At 40.1% G+C, this 17,303-nt stretch overlaps 1 protein-coding gene across 3 annotated transcripts in view; it reads left to right on the forward strand.

Annotated features, from left to right (window-relative positions):
- The window catches only part of ca16b (carbonic anhydrase XVI b), a 720,903-nt gene that overhangs the window by 407,572 nt on the left and 296,028 nt on the right, over positions 1–17,303 (forward strand). For all 3 annotated transcript variants that reach the window (XM_087994366.1, XM_087994367.1, XM_087994368.1), the window contains one exon: positions 13,258–13,341. In XM_087994366.1, the coding sequence (XP_087850492.1) occupies positions 13,258–13,341 (84 nt within the window). The remainder of the gene's footprint in view (positions 1–13,257; positions 13,342–17,303) is intronic.

Genomic DNA, 17,303 nt, shown 5'->3' on the forward strand with positions numbered 1-17,303 from the left:
TCCATGATATGTATGTACCTATCAGGCAGGAAAGAAATGGTCGTGTGAGGGAGCCTTGGTTGACGAGAGAGGTTGAATGTCTGGTAAAGAGGAAGAAGGAGGCTTACATAAGGTTGAGGAAACAGGATTCAGACAGAGCAGTGGAGGGATACAGGATAACCAGAAGGGACCTGAAGAAAGGGATTAGGAGAGCTAAGAGAGGGCATGAAAAATCGTTGGCGGATAGGATCAAGGATAACCCCAAGGCATTTTATGCGTATGTGAGAAACCTGAGAATGACGAGAACGAGGGTAGGTCCGATCAAGGACAGTAGTGGGAGACTGTGTATTGAGTCGGAAGAGATAGGAGAGGTCTTGAACAAGTACTTCTCTTCAGTATTTACGAACGAGAGGGACCGTATTGTAGAAGAGGAGAGTGTGAAATGGACTGGTAAGCTAGAAGAGATACCTGTTAGGAAGGAAGATGTGTTGGACATTTTGAACAACTTGAGGATAGACAAGTCCCCCGGGCCTGACGGGATATATCCTAGGATTATGTGGGAAACAAGAGAGGAAATTGCAGTACCGTTGGCAATGATCTTCTCGTCTTCACTGGCAACGGGGGTGGTACCAGGGGACTGGAGAGTAGCGAATGTTGTGCCACTGTTCAAAAAAGGGAATAGGGATAACCCCGGGAATTACAGGCCTGTTAGTCTTACTTCTGTGGTAGGCAAAGTAATGGAAAGGGTACTGAGGGATAGGATTTATGAGTATCTGGAAAGACACTGCTTGATTAGGGACAGCCAGCACGGATTTGTGAAGGGTAGGTCTTGCCTTACAAGTCTTATTGAATTCTTCGAGGAGGTGACCAAGCATGTGGATGAGGGTAGAGCAGTGGATGTAGTGTACATGGATTTTAGTAAGGCATTTGATAAGGTTCCCCATGGTAGGCTTATGCGGAAAGTCAGGAGGCATGGGATAGAGGGAAATTTGGCCAATTGGATAGAAAACTGGCTAACCGGTCGAAGGCAGAGAGTGGTGGTAGATGGTAAATATTCAGCCTGGAGCCCAGTTACAAGTGGAGTTCCGCAGGGATCAGTTCTGGGTCCTCTGCTGTTTGTAATTTTTATTAATGACTTAGATGAGGGAGTCGAAGGGTGGGTCAGTAAATTTGCAGATGATACGAAGATAGGTGGAGTTGTGGACAGTGAGGAGGGCTGTTGTCGGCTGCAGAGGGACTTAGATATGATGCAGAGCTGGGCTGAGGAGTGGCAGATGGAGTTCAACCCTGCCAAGTGTGAGGTTGTCCATTTTGGAAGAACAAATAAGAATGCGGAATACAGGGTTAATGGTAGGGTTCTTAGTCAGGTGGAGGAACAGAGGGATCTTGGGGTCTATGTACATAGATCTTTGAAGGTTGCCACTCAGGTGGATAGAGTTTGTAAGAAGGCCTATGGAGTATTATCGTTCATTAGCAGAGGGATTGAATTCAAAAGTCGTGAAGTGATGTTGCAGCTGTACAGGACTTTGGTTAGGCCACAGTTGGAGTACTGTGTGCAGTTCTGGTCGCCTCACTTTAGGAAAGGTGTGGAAGCTTTGGAGAGGGTGCAGAGAAGATTTACCAGGATGTTGCCTGGAATGGAGAGGAAGTCATACGAGGATAGGTTGAGAGTTCTCGGCCTTTTCTCGTTGGAACGGCGAAGGATGAGGGGTGACTTGATAGAGGTTTATAAGATGATCAGAGGAATAGATAGAGTAGACAGTCAGAAACTTTTTCCCCGGGTACAACAGAGTGTTACAAGGGGACATAAATTTAAGGTGAAGGGTGGAAGGTATAGGGGAGATGTCAGGGGTGGGTTCTTTACCCAGAGAGTGGTGGGGGCATGGAATGCGCTGCCCGTGGGAGTGGTAGAGTCGGAATCATTGGCGACCTTTAAGCGGCATTTGGATAGGTACATGGATGGGTACTTAATCTAGGTTAGAAGTTCGGCACAACATCGTGGGCCGAAGGGCCTGTTCTGTGCTGTATTGTTCTATGTTCTATGTTCTATGAGATCTCAGCTCTCCTTAAGAATAATACGGTGGTTATGGTAGGGGATTTTAAATTTCCTAACATAGACTGGGACTGCCATAGTGTTAAGGGTTTAGATGGAGAGGAATTTGTTAAGTGTGTACAAGACAATTTTCTGATTCAGTTTGTCGATATACCTACTAGAGGAGGTGCAAAACTTGACCTACTCTTGGGAAATAAGGCAGGGCAGGTGACTGAGGTGTCAGTGGGGGAGCACTTTGGGGCCAGCAACCATAATTCCATTAGATTTTACATAGTAATGAAAAAGGATAGACCAGATCTAAAAGTTGAAGTTCTAAATTGGAGAAAGGCCAATTTTGGCGGTATTAGGCAAGAACTTTCAAAAGCTGATTGGGGGCAGATGTTCGGAGCTAAAGGGAGGTAAAGCTGGAAAATGGGAAACCTTCAGAAATTAGATAATGAGAATCCAAGGAAAGTATATTCCTGTTACAGTGAAAGGAAAGGCTGGTAAGGCATAGGGAAAGAAATTGAGGGTTTGGTTCAGAAAAAGAAGGAAGCATATGTAAGGTATAGACAGGACCGATCGAGTGAATCCTGAGAAGAGTATAAAGGCAGTATGAGTATACTTAAGAGGGAAGTCAGGAGGGCAAAAAGGGGACATGAGATAGCTTTGGCAAATAGAATTAAGGAGAATCCAAAGAGTTTTTACAAAAGGGTAACTAGGGAGAGAATAGGGCCCCTCAAAGATCAGCAAGGCGGCCTTTGTGTGGAGCCACAGAAAATGGGAGAAATACTAAATGAGTATTTTGCATCGTATTTACTGTGCAAAAGGATATGGAAGATATAGAGTGTAGGGAAATAGATGGTGACACCTTGCAAAATGTCCATATTACAGAGGAGGAAGTGCTGGATGTCTTGAAACGTATAAAGGTGAATAAACCCCCAGGACCTGATCAGGTGTACCCTAGAACTCTATGGGAAGTTAGAGAAGTGATTGCTGGGCCTTTTGCTGAGATATTTGTATCATTGATCGTTACAGGTGAGGTGCCGGAAGACTGGAGGTTGGCTAACGTGGGGCCACTGTTTAAGAAGGGTGGTAAGGACAAGCAAGGGAACTATAGACCCGTGAGCCTGACGTCGGTGTTGCGCAAGTTGTTGGAGGGACTCCTGAGGGACAGGATGTACATGTATTTGGAAAGGCAAGGACTGATTGGAGATAGTCAACATGGCTTTGTGCATTGGAAATCATGTCTCACAAATTTAATTGAATTTTTTGAAGAAGTAACAAAGAGGATTGACGAGGGCAGAGCGGTAGATGTGATCTATATGGACTTCAGTAAGGCGTTCAACAAGGTTCCCCATGGGAGACTGATTAGCAAGGTTTGATCTCATGAAATACAGGGAGAACTACCCATTTGGATACAGAACTGGCTCAAAGGTAGAAGACAGAGTGTGGTGGTGGAGGGTTGTTTTTCAGACTGGAGGACTGTGACCAGTGGAGTGCCACAAGGATTGGTGCTGGGTCCGCTACTTTTCGTCATTTACATAAATGATTTGGATGTGAACATAAGAGGTACAGTTAGTAAGTTTGCAGATTACATCAAAATTGGAGGTGTAATGGATAGTGAAGAGGGTTACCTCAGATTACAACAGGATTTTGACCAGATGGGCCAATGGACTGAGAAGTGGCAGGTGGAGTTTAATTTGGATAAATGCGAGGTGCTGCATTTTGGGAAAGCAAATCTTAGCAGGACTTATACACTTAGTGGTAAGGTCCTAGAGAGCGTTGATAAACAAAGAAACCTTAAGAGTGCAGGTTCATAGCTCCTTGAAAGTGGAGTCGCAGGTGGATAGGATAGTGAAGAAGGTGTTTGGTATGCTTTTTTTATTGGTCAGAATATTGAGTACAGGAGTTGGGAAGTCATGTTGCGGCTGTACAGGGCTTTGGTTCGGCCACAGTTGGAATATCGCGTGCAATTTTGGTCTCCTTCCTATCAGAAAGATGTTGTGAAACTTGAAAGGGTTCATAAAAGATTTACAAGGATGTTGCCAGGGTTGGAGGATTTAAGCAATAGGGAGAGGCTGAACAGACTGAGGCTGTTCTCCCTGGAGTGTCGGAGGCTGAGGGGTGACCTTATAGAGGTTTACAAAATTATGAGGGGCATAGATAGGATAAATAGGCAAAGTCTTTTCCGTGGGGTCGGAGAGTCCAGAACTAGAGGGCATCAGTTTAGGGTGAGAGGGGAAAGATATAAAAGAGACCTAAGGGACAATGTTTTCAACAGAGTGTGGTATATGTATGGAATGAGCTGCCAGAGGAAGTGATGGAGTCTGGTACAATTGCAACATTTAAGAGGCATTTGGATGGGCATATGAATAGGAAGGGTTTGGAGGGATTTGGGCCTGGTGCTGGCAGGTGGGACTAGATTGGGTTGGGATATATGGTCGGCATGGACGGGTTGGACCGAAGGGTCTGTTTCCGTGCTGTACATCTCTATGACTCTATAATCATCAGCATTATGTTGGAATTTGTAACATCAGAGAATAAAAGAGATGAGGCATGTTATAGTTCTATGTTCAGAGTATACTTTGTAAAATTACACTTTCAAAATTAGTTATAATGCCTTTCCTATAATTTTGAAATATGATTTCAAGAGAGGTAAAACATAAACTGTTCTTGGGAATGGTAAACGTCAAGTGAAGTAGAAATGCTGTGATGATAAATATACCTTGGTGCTTTATGACTTGCATATGAAGCACAGAATATTATCAACTAACAGTATATGTGATGTATTGTATTTTATTCCTTGAAGCGTTCTATTTTCAGTTTAACTATTAAAAAGAACTATTAGAAGAACAGGGACGGGAATAGTTCTATCTTCTCATAGGTTCTGTCATTTCAGAAGGTCAATGTTCAGATCTTTTACAGGATTAATAGTAGCTCTTACATGTGAAATCTATCAGTCTAGACCCTTGAGGTACCATTTCACCACCTTTTCCTCAAACCATGTACATTGGATTTCCAGAACTGGAACACTAAACTCTTGAAAAATGTCGTTCTTCACATATCTTTATGAATCGATTTTGCAATAGCAGCTCAAAAGATGCAGTAATGTTGATTTAAACAAGTGTGATATGATGCCTTTGTTGGATTATTGCATAAATACAGACCAGACAGGTGGTATTACTTTAAGGCAATTAAATTGTATCACAATTTGTTGTGTTCCAGTATTTCATTGGCTATAGTTGTAGCTTGCTTGTAGGCTTTGCCTATGTTGTCAGTCGGCACAGAACTCAAACATTTGTAAGTCTGAGGTCTTATAGCCATGGAAATAGTTAATACCGGCAATAAACTTCCAAGATATCCGTCTGGACAAGAATGTCATCTCTGTGGTATATGTAACAAATGTCGTTTTAACCACAAACCACATCAGCCATCACACAAGGAAAATGCGAGACACAACCGCTTGGTTCAGGTACCACAAGAACTGGGATCCAACCAAAAGACATTGCAGAGAATGGAGAGTGTAAAATTATCATACAGATATGCAAAACTGAAAATTGTAAATACATGTCCAGTTTGATAAAGGTTTATAAATTATTATTAATTAGAAACTTGGATTAAACGTGGAGGACAGTTGAATTTTCTGTTCTCTGAAGGTGGCTTTTTTAAAGAAAAGATCAGAAAGTATTTGGAAAATTGAACTAAAGACAGCCGTTCCAGGAAGGTGTGTAACTTAAGCTAAATGACTCGATCAGTTACCTGGGGAGTTTGTTGCTGAACGTTAACAAAGTCGAGATTTTTGATCCATAGAAACAGATGGCTGGAGGCTATTAGCAGATTAAGTTCAGAAAAATAAAAATCAGGCCAGCATAAGAACAGTCTTTACTTCTGCAGAAATCTCCAGCTGTGAGAGTTTAACTTGGAGAAATCTCTCGGCTGTTAAGAGTTGAAAAGAAAACACCAGACCATCAGAGGCAAAAAGAAGTCTTAAACTATTTCAGCAATCTGAGGGGGAGAGCTGAAAAAGGTCAAGTGAGTTAGCCTGTTTTCATATATCTCTTGGAAGGAGAGAGAGAATCACATCTGGTGAAAATAGAGAAGATTGCTTCGGTAAAAACATCTTAAAATGTAATACTTCACTTGTTTTGAAACTCTGTAAAGGATATTGCTTGGGAAAAGAGTTGAATGGTGATTTTTGCTGTCTACATTAATATCTTTCGAAATTTCCTTAAATGTAGCTCCCATTTTCATTTGTATAAATGTTTCCTATTCTTTGGTAGAAGTACATTGCCATCCTCTTGTGAATATGCTCAGCGACTGACTACTGCAGTGATCAAAAACAAAACTTATCATCTAACTAGAGTCATAGAGATGTGCAGCATGGAAACAGATCCTTCGGTCCAACTCGTCCATGCTGACCAGATATCCCAACCCAATCTAGTCCCACCTGCCAGCACCCGGCCTCCAAACCCTTCCTATTCATATATCCATCCAAATGCCTTTTTAATGTTGCAATATTGTACCAGCCTGGCAATATCCTTGTGAATATTTTCTGAACTCTTTCAAGTTTCACAACGTTCCTTCGTATAGGAGGGAGGCTAGAATTGCACATAATATTCCAAAAGTAGCCTAACTAATGTCCTGTACAGCTGCAACATGACCTTCCAACTCCTATATTCAGTGCTCTGACCAATAAGGAGAAGCATACCATAGGCCGAGCCGATCTACCTGTGACATGTATCAGCTTCTAAGGATCCTCATGACACATATTATGTATTAAAAGACTGCAGAAAGCTACAGTACAGGCAGATTTTGGAGTCTACATGTGTAAATCACAAAAAGCTCATGTGGGTTCAGCAGGTAATATGGAAGGAAAATGGGATATTAGACTTTATATCGAAAGGAATGGTGTTAAAAATAGGGAAGTGTTGCTAAAACTTCACAAGGCAGTAGTCAGATCACACCTAGAATACTGTGAACAGTTTTGCACCCCTTATGTACAGAAATATATATGGGCATTTGAGGCCAGGTATTGGACAATGTATGGAGGGACTGTCTAATGAAGAAAGGTTGGGTCGGTTGAGCCTCTCCTGATTGTTCAGAAGAGTGAGGGTTGAACTGGCCAAAACATACAAATTTCATAGGGATCTGAGAGTCACAGAGTTATACAGCACTGAAACAGTCCATACCAACCATAAACCCAAACTAAACTAGTCCCACTGGCCTGCACTTGGCCCATATACCTCCAAACATTTCTTATTCATGTACTTATCCAAATGTCCCCCACCCTAGGGAAAAGACACCTGCTATTCACCTTATCTATACTCTCTATAACTTTATAAACTTCTATGACGTCACCCCTTAACCTCATACGCTCCAGTGAATAAAGTCCCAGCCTATCCAACCTCTCCTTATAACTCAAGCACTCCATTCCGAGCAACGTTCTGGTAAATCTCTTTTGAGCCCTCGCCAGCTTAATAATATCTTTTCTATAACAGGGTGACCAGCACTGGACAGAAGAGGCCTCACTAATGTCCTGTACAACCTTAACATGACGTCCAAATTCCAATACTCAAAGGTCTGAGCAATGAAGACAAGCATACTAAATGTCTTCTTATCACCCTGTCTACATGTGATGCAATTTTCAAAGAATTATGCATCTGAACCCATGGGTGTCTCTATTCTACAGCATTACCCAAGGCCCTACTTTTAATTGTATAAGTCCTACCCTTGTTTGTTTTACCAAAATGCAATGACTCACATTTATCCAAATTAAACTCCATCTGGCACTCCTCAGCCCATTGACTCAATTGCTCAAGATCTCTTCATAATCTTAGATAACCTTCTTCACTGTCCACTATACCACTTATTTTGTTGTCATCTGCTAATTTACTGAACATGCCTCCTATATTTTCATCTAAATCATTTACTCATTCTGTACTTTCATCTAACTTTACTAATTAGTCTACCATGTGGAATATTATCAAAGGCTTTACTAAAATCCAGGAAAACAATGTCCGCTGCCCTGCCCTCATCAATCTTCTTGGTTACTCCCTCAAAAAAACTCAATCAAGTTTGTGAGACACAATTTCTCTCAAATAAAACTATGTTGAGCATCCCTAATCATTCCTTGCCTTTCTAAATGCATATAAATCCTATCTTTCAGAATCACCTTCAACAACGTACCCACAGCTGAAGTCAGACTCACAGGTTCTCTCGTTCCCCGACTTCTCCTTACATCCCTTCTTAAATAAAGGCATACTTTTACCCACTCTGCAGTCATATGCCACCTCAACCATAGCTGATGCAAATATACCTGCAAGGGACCCCATAATTTCCTTCCTAACTTGCCATAATCTCCTCAGATACACTAGATCAGGTGCTGGAGATTTATCCACCTTTATATTTTCTCACGCATCAAAAGAGAATCTATTAGGCAGATGAGATACTTGGATGTTTACAAGGAGATTGACAAGAATATTGCCAGGGTCAGAGGATTTGAGCTATAGAGAGAGGCTGAACAGGCTGGGGCTGTTTTCCCTGGGGCGTCAGAGGCTGAGGCGTGACCTTATAGAGGTTTATAAAATCATGAGGGGCATGGATAGGGGTAAACAGACATGTCTTTTCCCTGGGGTGGGGGAGTCCACAACTAGAGGGCATAGGTTTAGTGTGAGAGGGGAAAAATTTTAAATGACCTCAGCGACAACTTTTTCTCACAGAGTGGTGCATGTATGGAATGAGCTGCCACAGGAAGTAGAGACTGGTACAACTTCAACATTTAAAAAACATCTGAATGGGAATATGAATAGGAAGGGTATAGGGGGATATGGGCCAAGTCCAAGTGTTGGCAAATGGGACTGGATTAGGTTAGGATATCTGGTCGTTACTGACGTGTTTAGACCAAAGGGTCTGATTCCCTGCTGTACATCTCTACGACTATGACTCGAGGGACCTCCAGGATTTCCTTTTCTGTAATGTGAACTGGTTTCAAAAGATCAATATTTATTTCCTTGAGTTCTGTAGCATCTAAAAGCTGACAAGAAATATTCATTTAATATCTTTCCCACCTCCTGAGATTCAACACAAAGACGACCCCTTTCACCTTTAAGGGGTACTACTCTCTCTGTAGTTGCTCCTTTGCTTTGAATGTACTGGTAGAATCTCCGATCTGCCAAGGCTATCTCATAGCCCCTCTTTGTCTTGACAGTATAGATGCAGAAAAGTTGTTTCTGCTTGTGAGTGAATCTACGACCAGAGGGCATAATTTCAAATAAGAAGTAACTTATCTATAACAGACGAGGAGGAATTCCTTCTCATCTGGTAGTGAATCTGTGGAATTCTTTACTGTAGAGGGCACTTGAAGCTGGGTCGTTAAGTCTATTGAAGGCTGGCATGGACAGATTTTTACGCGGTTAAGGAATCAAAGATTATGGGGAAAAGGCATGAGTCCACAAATTTGTAAAGGAAGAAACCTTAAAACACATCTGGAATATTTCTCTGTCTCAAGAAATACTTATATCCAGTAAACCTATGTTGTTTTATTCCTCGCACCTTTGCAAGTAATAACATTTATGAAGGAAGAATTCAGCTTCCTTTTTTTAAAGATATTTTCTAATCAATCTGTTCAGTGATGTTCTGATGCACCTCTGCAGCAGTTGGGACTTGAACCTGGGCCTCCTATTTCATAGGTAGGGACACTACCACTGCGCCACAAGAGCTCTTTGTTATTGCTGTGCTGTGGCTTGCAGGGAGTGCTTGATAAGCTCTTTTACTTAACAACACAGTGATTTGGCGATGGTTTAAAAAATGTTTGCAACAATGTAATATTATCTCTGAACTGGTTGATAGAAAATATCTGCAACAATAAAAAATATGGAGGAAAGGAGGGAAGGAACTAAATTAAAATAAATTTGAAGGAAGAACTCAGCTGTTTTGTTTAAATCAATCTGTTCAGAGGTATAATTACACACCTATGAGACAGGTGGGACTTGAACCCAGGCCTTTTTCCTAGAAGTAGGATGCTGCCAATGTGCCGCAAAGGCCCTGAAGAGCATTGCTCTTTTTTTTCCAAGCAACCTGCTCTGGTGCTGTTCTGCTTTAGCCTTAAAGGGACGCACATTTCTAACTCTAAAACAGATAATGCATTGGGCACCCCATTTCCTGCGTGAGTCTTGGAAGGTTGCACTACTGTACTACGGACCACTGTCAGACAATTTTTTTGTGGAACACCGAACACACTGAATATGGCAGTCAATGTGTCAACAGTAGTTGCACAAGTGGTATCTTTGATATGTCTCATAATTTATTGAAGTACTGACCAGCAGGTAATCATGTCCATGGCTATGAAAGGATCAGTGGCAATCTCAGCTCAGAAAGAATCTGATGTAGATGGAGAGTTGTTTGATGTCCTTGTTTATACTAAACCAAAAATTAGATTAGGCGAAAGTCGGTACTGCAGATGCTGGAGATTAGAATCGGAAGATTAGAGTAGTGCTGGAAAAGCACAGTAGGTCAGGCAGCATTCAAGGAGCAGGAAAATTGACATTTTGGGCAAAAGCCCTTCATAAGAATTAGATTAACATGCCAATGTCTTGTTTCTTTTTCTACAGCATGTGACGTATGTGTCTGTGGTTTAGCGTATCTTGATGTAGTACTTGCTGAATTAGCTTTATTTTCCTTTGAAGATTACATTATTGGATATCCCAGCTTGTCTCCGACTGACGAAACAGAATGTGTTTGGGGGCCTGTTAGATGTGTTCAGCCCCTCAGTAATAATGATCAATTAGATCTATAGAAGCTGGTCATCATCTGATGTAACTGCGACCAAAGTATATGAAATCAATGTTTCAGTCTGGAGTTTTTAGTGTTGTAGTTGATAGGTTTGTTACTTTGTAGATCACATTAATATGTAGATTCGTGTATGCAGATAGACTAATAATAGAAGATCCTGCGATATCAATGATATACAAGGTTTCAGCAGTTCAACTCATGGATCAGCAGTGACGTTGAAGATGGATAATGCCAATGCAGAAGATGTCAGACACATTGTAATTATCATGTGTGGTCTGCAACACATTGTGCCAGGTCCCTGAATACATTGCTGATACGATATATTCACAAGGTATCTACCTCTCTTTTAATAGTCGTGGTAGCACCTATGTCATTTTCATTTACACCATTTCTGAAAACTAAGATGGCAGAATCAGCTCATGTCTGGATTTAGCTAAGGCCTCTATTATGAAAAGATGGAGATAAGCTTGACAAATATCACCAGTTTTAACTCAAAAGAGTCACACGTATTATCAAGTTCATGGCTACAATCTTCCCAGTCACTGTCAATGCATCCTTACTCTCTGAGGTTGTTGTAGCTTCAATACATTTCATTGAGACCATCTGTAGTGAAGAATAAGCATCTAAAACATTGTTTCTCACTGAGATTCTTGTAGCAACTTGCAGTGCTTGTTATTAGCTCTGCTCTTTCCTTTTCATGATGGAGTACAGGGGAATGCGCTGATACCTGAGAGTAGGTGGTTTCTGCAGAATCCTTGAAGTCAACACAAAGCCTTTCAGCACATGCTGTCTTTGCAGAACTTTCAAAACACTGGAAATCATCAACCACTTATACAGTTCCAACAATGCTAGTAGAAATCAATGAACCAAGTCTTTTCAGCTTAAAAGTATTGATGATTACTTTAAATAGCATTTCTTGAACATCTCTCTTGCTGCTGAAAACCTGTACAACTAGTCAAGGTTAAGAGAGGTTGTTAGCTATTGATGTTCAAAATGCCAATGTATAGAATCTACGTAACACAGTGATTAATGGCATGATCTGCCCACTCTGCATACCTCCAATAAGCACTGTCTTTGTGCATACTGATGCCCTCAACAAAACGTGTTTCCTCATCAGACCATGCATTCACACATTTTAGGTGTAAAATGACATTCATCACTTTGAAATAGCCAACCCTATGGAGCCAAATTTTGTTTCTTGGCGTGGTAAAGTATGCTTCAATCTCACCCTGCACCCACCTTCCCAAAATCAAGGACATAGATTCAGGTGAAATGTAGAAAATACCATGCAAATACTTGTTCTGTTATTGTAAACATATTGTACAAGTACCACAAAGAAGAAAATATCATTCAATATGCCATTTCTGGGCAGAAAAGGAATCTGTAGGTCTTTTGCTTCATTTTAACTTTCTTCAGCCAAGGGGAGTATTAAAAGTTCATATTTTTAAACAAATATATCTACACTCAATATTATAAATTGTATAATGTCATGGATGATTTCTTGAAACATGATTGTATGACTGCATGGTTGACAGTGATTATTGAGCAACATCTCACTGGCACTCAAGAAATAAAAGGCACAAAAATGGGAAGATAATTTAATTTTAGATAACATAACTTACCTACATCAGTAAATTAATTGTATGTTTTTAATCCATTGTGATTGTCATTAAAATGCAAAGGTTAAAGTACTTGTCTGGGAGTGTTTGAATGATGTAAAACATGCTAACAGGAAACAAAAATGCGTGAAATTGGGTTTTTTAGAGCTTATTTAGATTTAGCTCGTCATGTGGAACAAAGGGCAGCAAAGGTCTGTCACTCGCTCTGGTCTGTCGCAGTAACTTTCACTGCAGTCCAGCTGGTGTCCCATTTTTGAAAATCCTCCTTAAATGTATTTCACTAGGTTTTCTTTGGATGAACCCACCCCCTTTTACCATCTGTTGATGTCCATTCAGTTGCATCTCTGGCAGTGTTTGTGTTCAGGAGGTGAGATGCATGTCCTGCCAGTCTTAGTCGTATTATAGGTAGCAAATGGTTTAATACTGCTGCTATTGTGTGCTCTTTAACTAATTTGCATTAGTACCATCAAAAGATGTTTTGTATGGAGTAATTTAATGAACAGCTCTAATTATGGCAATAGAATTATCTTCTTAATTGTATCAGTTTACAAAAGGTCATTTTATACAGTGTTCTTCATTCACATATACATGCTATTCTGCTGGGATTTTGGATGTTGAGCGAGGGCATTGTTGCTGATTATGTGTGAGTTGGCTAATGCAATTTTCACTGATTAATTAAAGCTATAATGAAGGGTTACATGGTTTTTAATTACTTCATGGTGATTATTTTAACTATTCTAATTCAGATTTACATTTTGATTGAAAAGTATGAAAAACAAATGTTAACAAAATCTTTATACTAATATTTTACTATTTTACACTTGTTGAAAACAGATGCAGATTTATCTTTCAAGCCCTGGCACTGACTGGGCATCAAGAAGAAATGGAATTAGAGGAGCAATGGTGATATTCCTCCAGGTAAGATAAGTTGTGTGCTTTTACAGTATTAACATGAATAGCATTCTTGACCACAAATCTCTGTGCTGCCATGCCTAAAGCTTCATTTCAAACTCAACTTGTCATACGGAATAAAAGAAAATGTTTAATAGCTATTAAAGTTTCTAAATGTGAAAAGTGTTTACATTTTTGTAAGAATTGGAATAGAATCTGTTGTTCTTCCCTGAGGGGCTCAGAAGAAAATGGGAATGTTATGGGATTATAGTTCCAGGTACAGGCAAGCCAAAAGTTCAGTTTTGAAAGAAGTAATTTGCTGGATACATTATCTTAAAATTGGAACTAGATTTTCAAAAAACCCAGACATCCTTGTCCTGATCTAAGGCAATTGAATATTGAATTGACATTGAATAAAAACATTTTAACTGCAATCCTGAGGCATTGCAACTAAACTGCAAATCTGAGCTCCAGACCACAACATTGGCTAGGGCTTTGAGTCAGCTCCCCTCTGTCAAATCTCGCACAACATGGGGAACAGTCAGCCAACAGTGATTTTCCCGAATTGAGTATGATTTATTGTTGTCACATGAACCAAGACACAATGAAAAGTGTTGTTTTGCATTCCTTACACACAGATCATACAAGATAAGGTGCATCAGTGTAGCAGAACAGAGTGCAGACTTCGGAGTTACATTTCACTTCCAAGTTGACCTGGCTACTGATCCACTTTCTCATTTAAAAATTTAAAAGTTGAAGAGCAAGGGCTATAAGATGGAGGCATTACTATTAATGTGCCTGCAGGAGTGTGAGGAGAAGGTTGTTGACATGGTGCACATTTGATACAGTACCACCCAAGAGGCCTGTGAGGAAAGTTCTAGGTTCTGGAATAAAAGCTACAATGTGGATACAAAATTGGCTGATAAGAAACATGTTTAATGAGTATTTTTCAGGCTGCAAGAAACTTTGAAATGAAATGAAGTTACTTTGGGGTTGGTATGGGAACCCTGCTTTTCCTGATATATATTAATATCATGATCTTGGTGCAATAATTTCAGGGTTCGCAAAAGACACAAACCAGGGGAGCATCCTAAACCATAAAGAGGATAGTGTCGACGTTAAAAAGGGACATTGGCATATCAGTGGAGTAAGGAGCTAGTAGATACAGTATGCAGAAATGGCAGGAGATTGTCACTAAGTTAAACTGCTCAGAGGGCCAGTCAGTCAAATTACCTTCTTCTCCACTGTGCCACCTTTGGGATCTGTGATCAGAATTTGCTGTCAGTTTCACAGCAGTGATAATAACAAATGCTGACAGTTGAATCATCATTGCAACTGCAAAATCCAGACCAGTACCTTCTGAATTACATTGTGTTTTGTGTTCCTTATATAGCATTTCACAGTACTTATTAAACAACTTGATTAGCAGATTTTTCATGGAGTTGCTTCCTGCAAGCTGACTGACAATTTCTTAATAATTGTACAATGCATGATAAATTTGGCTAGATCTTATACAAACTGAAGTTCATGTAAAATAGAAATAAGCTTGTTAATTTTCAGCTACAGGTGGACACTTCACATTTTGCATCTCTTGTTCTTTAAATGTTGGCAGAGAGCTGTGTACTCTCTGTGCCACTCTCAACATAGTATGGGCGTATTTCCTGTGGTATGCTTACAATACATATGATGATGAAATTGTTTTGTAAAATAAATGGCATTATATGATATTGGTTGCTAAAGAAGAAGTACACTTTTGAGACTGCAAATTTTAATTGTTAAGCAAGTCTTGGAGACTTTATTCAAAGTATAGTTGCTGTTCGGAGGTTATGAAAGCTGAACCTCTTTGAAATGCCATTTAAGGAACTGCATAAAATTGGCTCTAAGTTCTTACTGACCTGGAAAGCTTTTTTCTGTGCAGAGCAAGTTTTTGTTGAGAGATTTGCTGAATTGGTTGGTTCTTAGGAAAGCATGTACCAGACACAAACGTAAAAATGTCACCATGTGTTGTTTTGGATTGCTGGTACAGCATGTAGTCTCCAGATTCTCTGTCTTATAAATCCCCAGAACATGTTGGTAGTTTATCCTCAGCTAAAAAGATGGCATTTACTTATTACAGGGCACCTTGTGTTGAAGCAATCCTTCCAGTTGCTCCTCAGGAATATGTTCAAATAGTCCTGTACTCTGTTTGCAACTGGCCTTTTGATGTTTTACTTCAGTATTTCGAAATGGGAATTGAAGCCTTCCTTTCAGCTGATGAGCTTCCACAGTGAACAATGATTTTACCTTTATTAGGATAAGTAGATAACGATGCACAGCACCCTGACAGCGGTGTATTCTGATGAAAGTAATGAGAGGAGGAGAATGCTCCAAACCTAGCACCAACTGTCTCCCTCCTCCAATCCTGGAACCAATCCATATTGCATGGAAAGTGCTGGAGAAAGACGAGAAGGTGGAATTAGTAATGCATTAACAAGGGAATTTGAAAAGGATCAATCTTTTCAGAAATGGCATGAGGGAAAACCTATATGTTAGAGTGAGCATGTTGCCATTTAGAGTCATAGAGATGTACAGCATGGAAACAGACCCTTCGGTCCAACCCATCCATGCTGGCCAGATATCCCAACCCAATCTAGTCCCTCCTGCCAGCACCCGGCCCATATCCCTCCGAACTCTTCCTATTCATATACCCATCCAAATGCCTCTTAAATGTTGCAATTGTACCAGCCTCCACCACATCCTCTGGCAGCTCATTCCATACTTTCAGATGTGGAAGCTATAGGATGGCAAAAAATGACAAGGATTATATAGTCACACTTCTAAAAATGAGACGGTTGAAGATCAAAACACAGAAAATAGGATAGAACACAACAAATTCTTATCAACCTTGGATCATAAGACCATAAAGAATAGCAGCTAGTCTCGCAGCCCCTCAAGCCTGCTCCATCAATTGATCGTGGTTGATTTGACATTACTCACGTCTGCCTTTCTTGGTTTTCCCCATAACTAGAGATGGAGATAATACTTTCTGCACCCGCATGTTAACTTTCTGTAATTTTTCTACAAGGACAACTCAGTCTCTGAAAAATTAACATTTTCCAGGTGTGCGCACTCTAAAAATCAAATACTTTTCCATGTTTCTTACCCAAATGGATTATTTTGCATTTCTCCAGATTATATTGATATGAACATGTGTATGAATATATAAATTAAGAGCAGGAATAGATTCCTTGGCTGCTCAATCCTGCTCCACCATTCAATAAGCTCATAGCTAACCTAATACTCCACATAATTACCTGCCCATGATAACCTGTTACCACCTTGCTTATCACAATTCTATCTATCTCTGTCTTAACAATATTTAAAAGCTCTGCTTACACAAACCTTTGATTCCATTTACCATGTTCTCTATTTACTTAATCTATGCAAATACATCCGCAGCTTCTTTGCATCATTCTCATTGCCTATTTTCCTATTCAATTTATATCATCAAGAGAATTGGATACATTACAATCAGCTCTCTCATCTAAGTTGATATAGATTGTAAACAGTGAAAGACTAAGCACTGAACCGTATGCATTATCACTTGCCAGACAACCGAAAATGACCCGTTTGCTTCTACTGCGTATGTTGTTAATCAGTCTTTAATCAATGTTAATATACTCACGAGTTTGTCTCATAAAAAAAATAGAGAAGTCTTGCTAAGACTATACAAGGCATCAGTCAGACCAAACCTGGAATACTGCAAATGTTTCTGGTCCCCATGTCCAAGGAAAGATATACTGGCAATGGAGGCAGTCCAAAGAATCTTCACTAGGTTGATCAGAGGGAATTTCCTAAGAGGAAAGCTTGACCAGGTTGAACGTGTGCCCATTGGAATTTAGAAGAATGAAAAGCAATCTTATTGAAATATATTACATTATTGAGGGGTCTTGACAGCATGGATGCAGAGAGGTTGTGTCTCCGTGTGAGAGAATCTATGACCAGAGAGC

This window comes from Chiloscyllium plagiosum, unplaced genomic scaffold, assembly GCF_037043375.1.
Source record: "Chiloscyllium plagiosum isolate Xiang-an unplaced genomic scaffold, Cpla_swu_hap1 HiC_scaffold_14, whole genome shotgun sequence".
NCBI classification, from domain to species: domain Eukaryota; kingdom Metazoa; phylum Chordata; class Chondrichthyes; order Orectolobiformes; family Hemiscylliidae; genus Chiloscyllium; species Chiloscyllium plagiosum.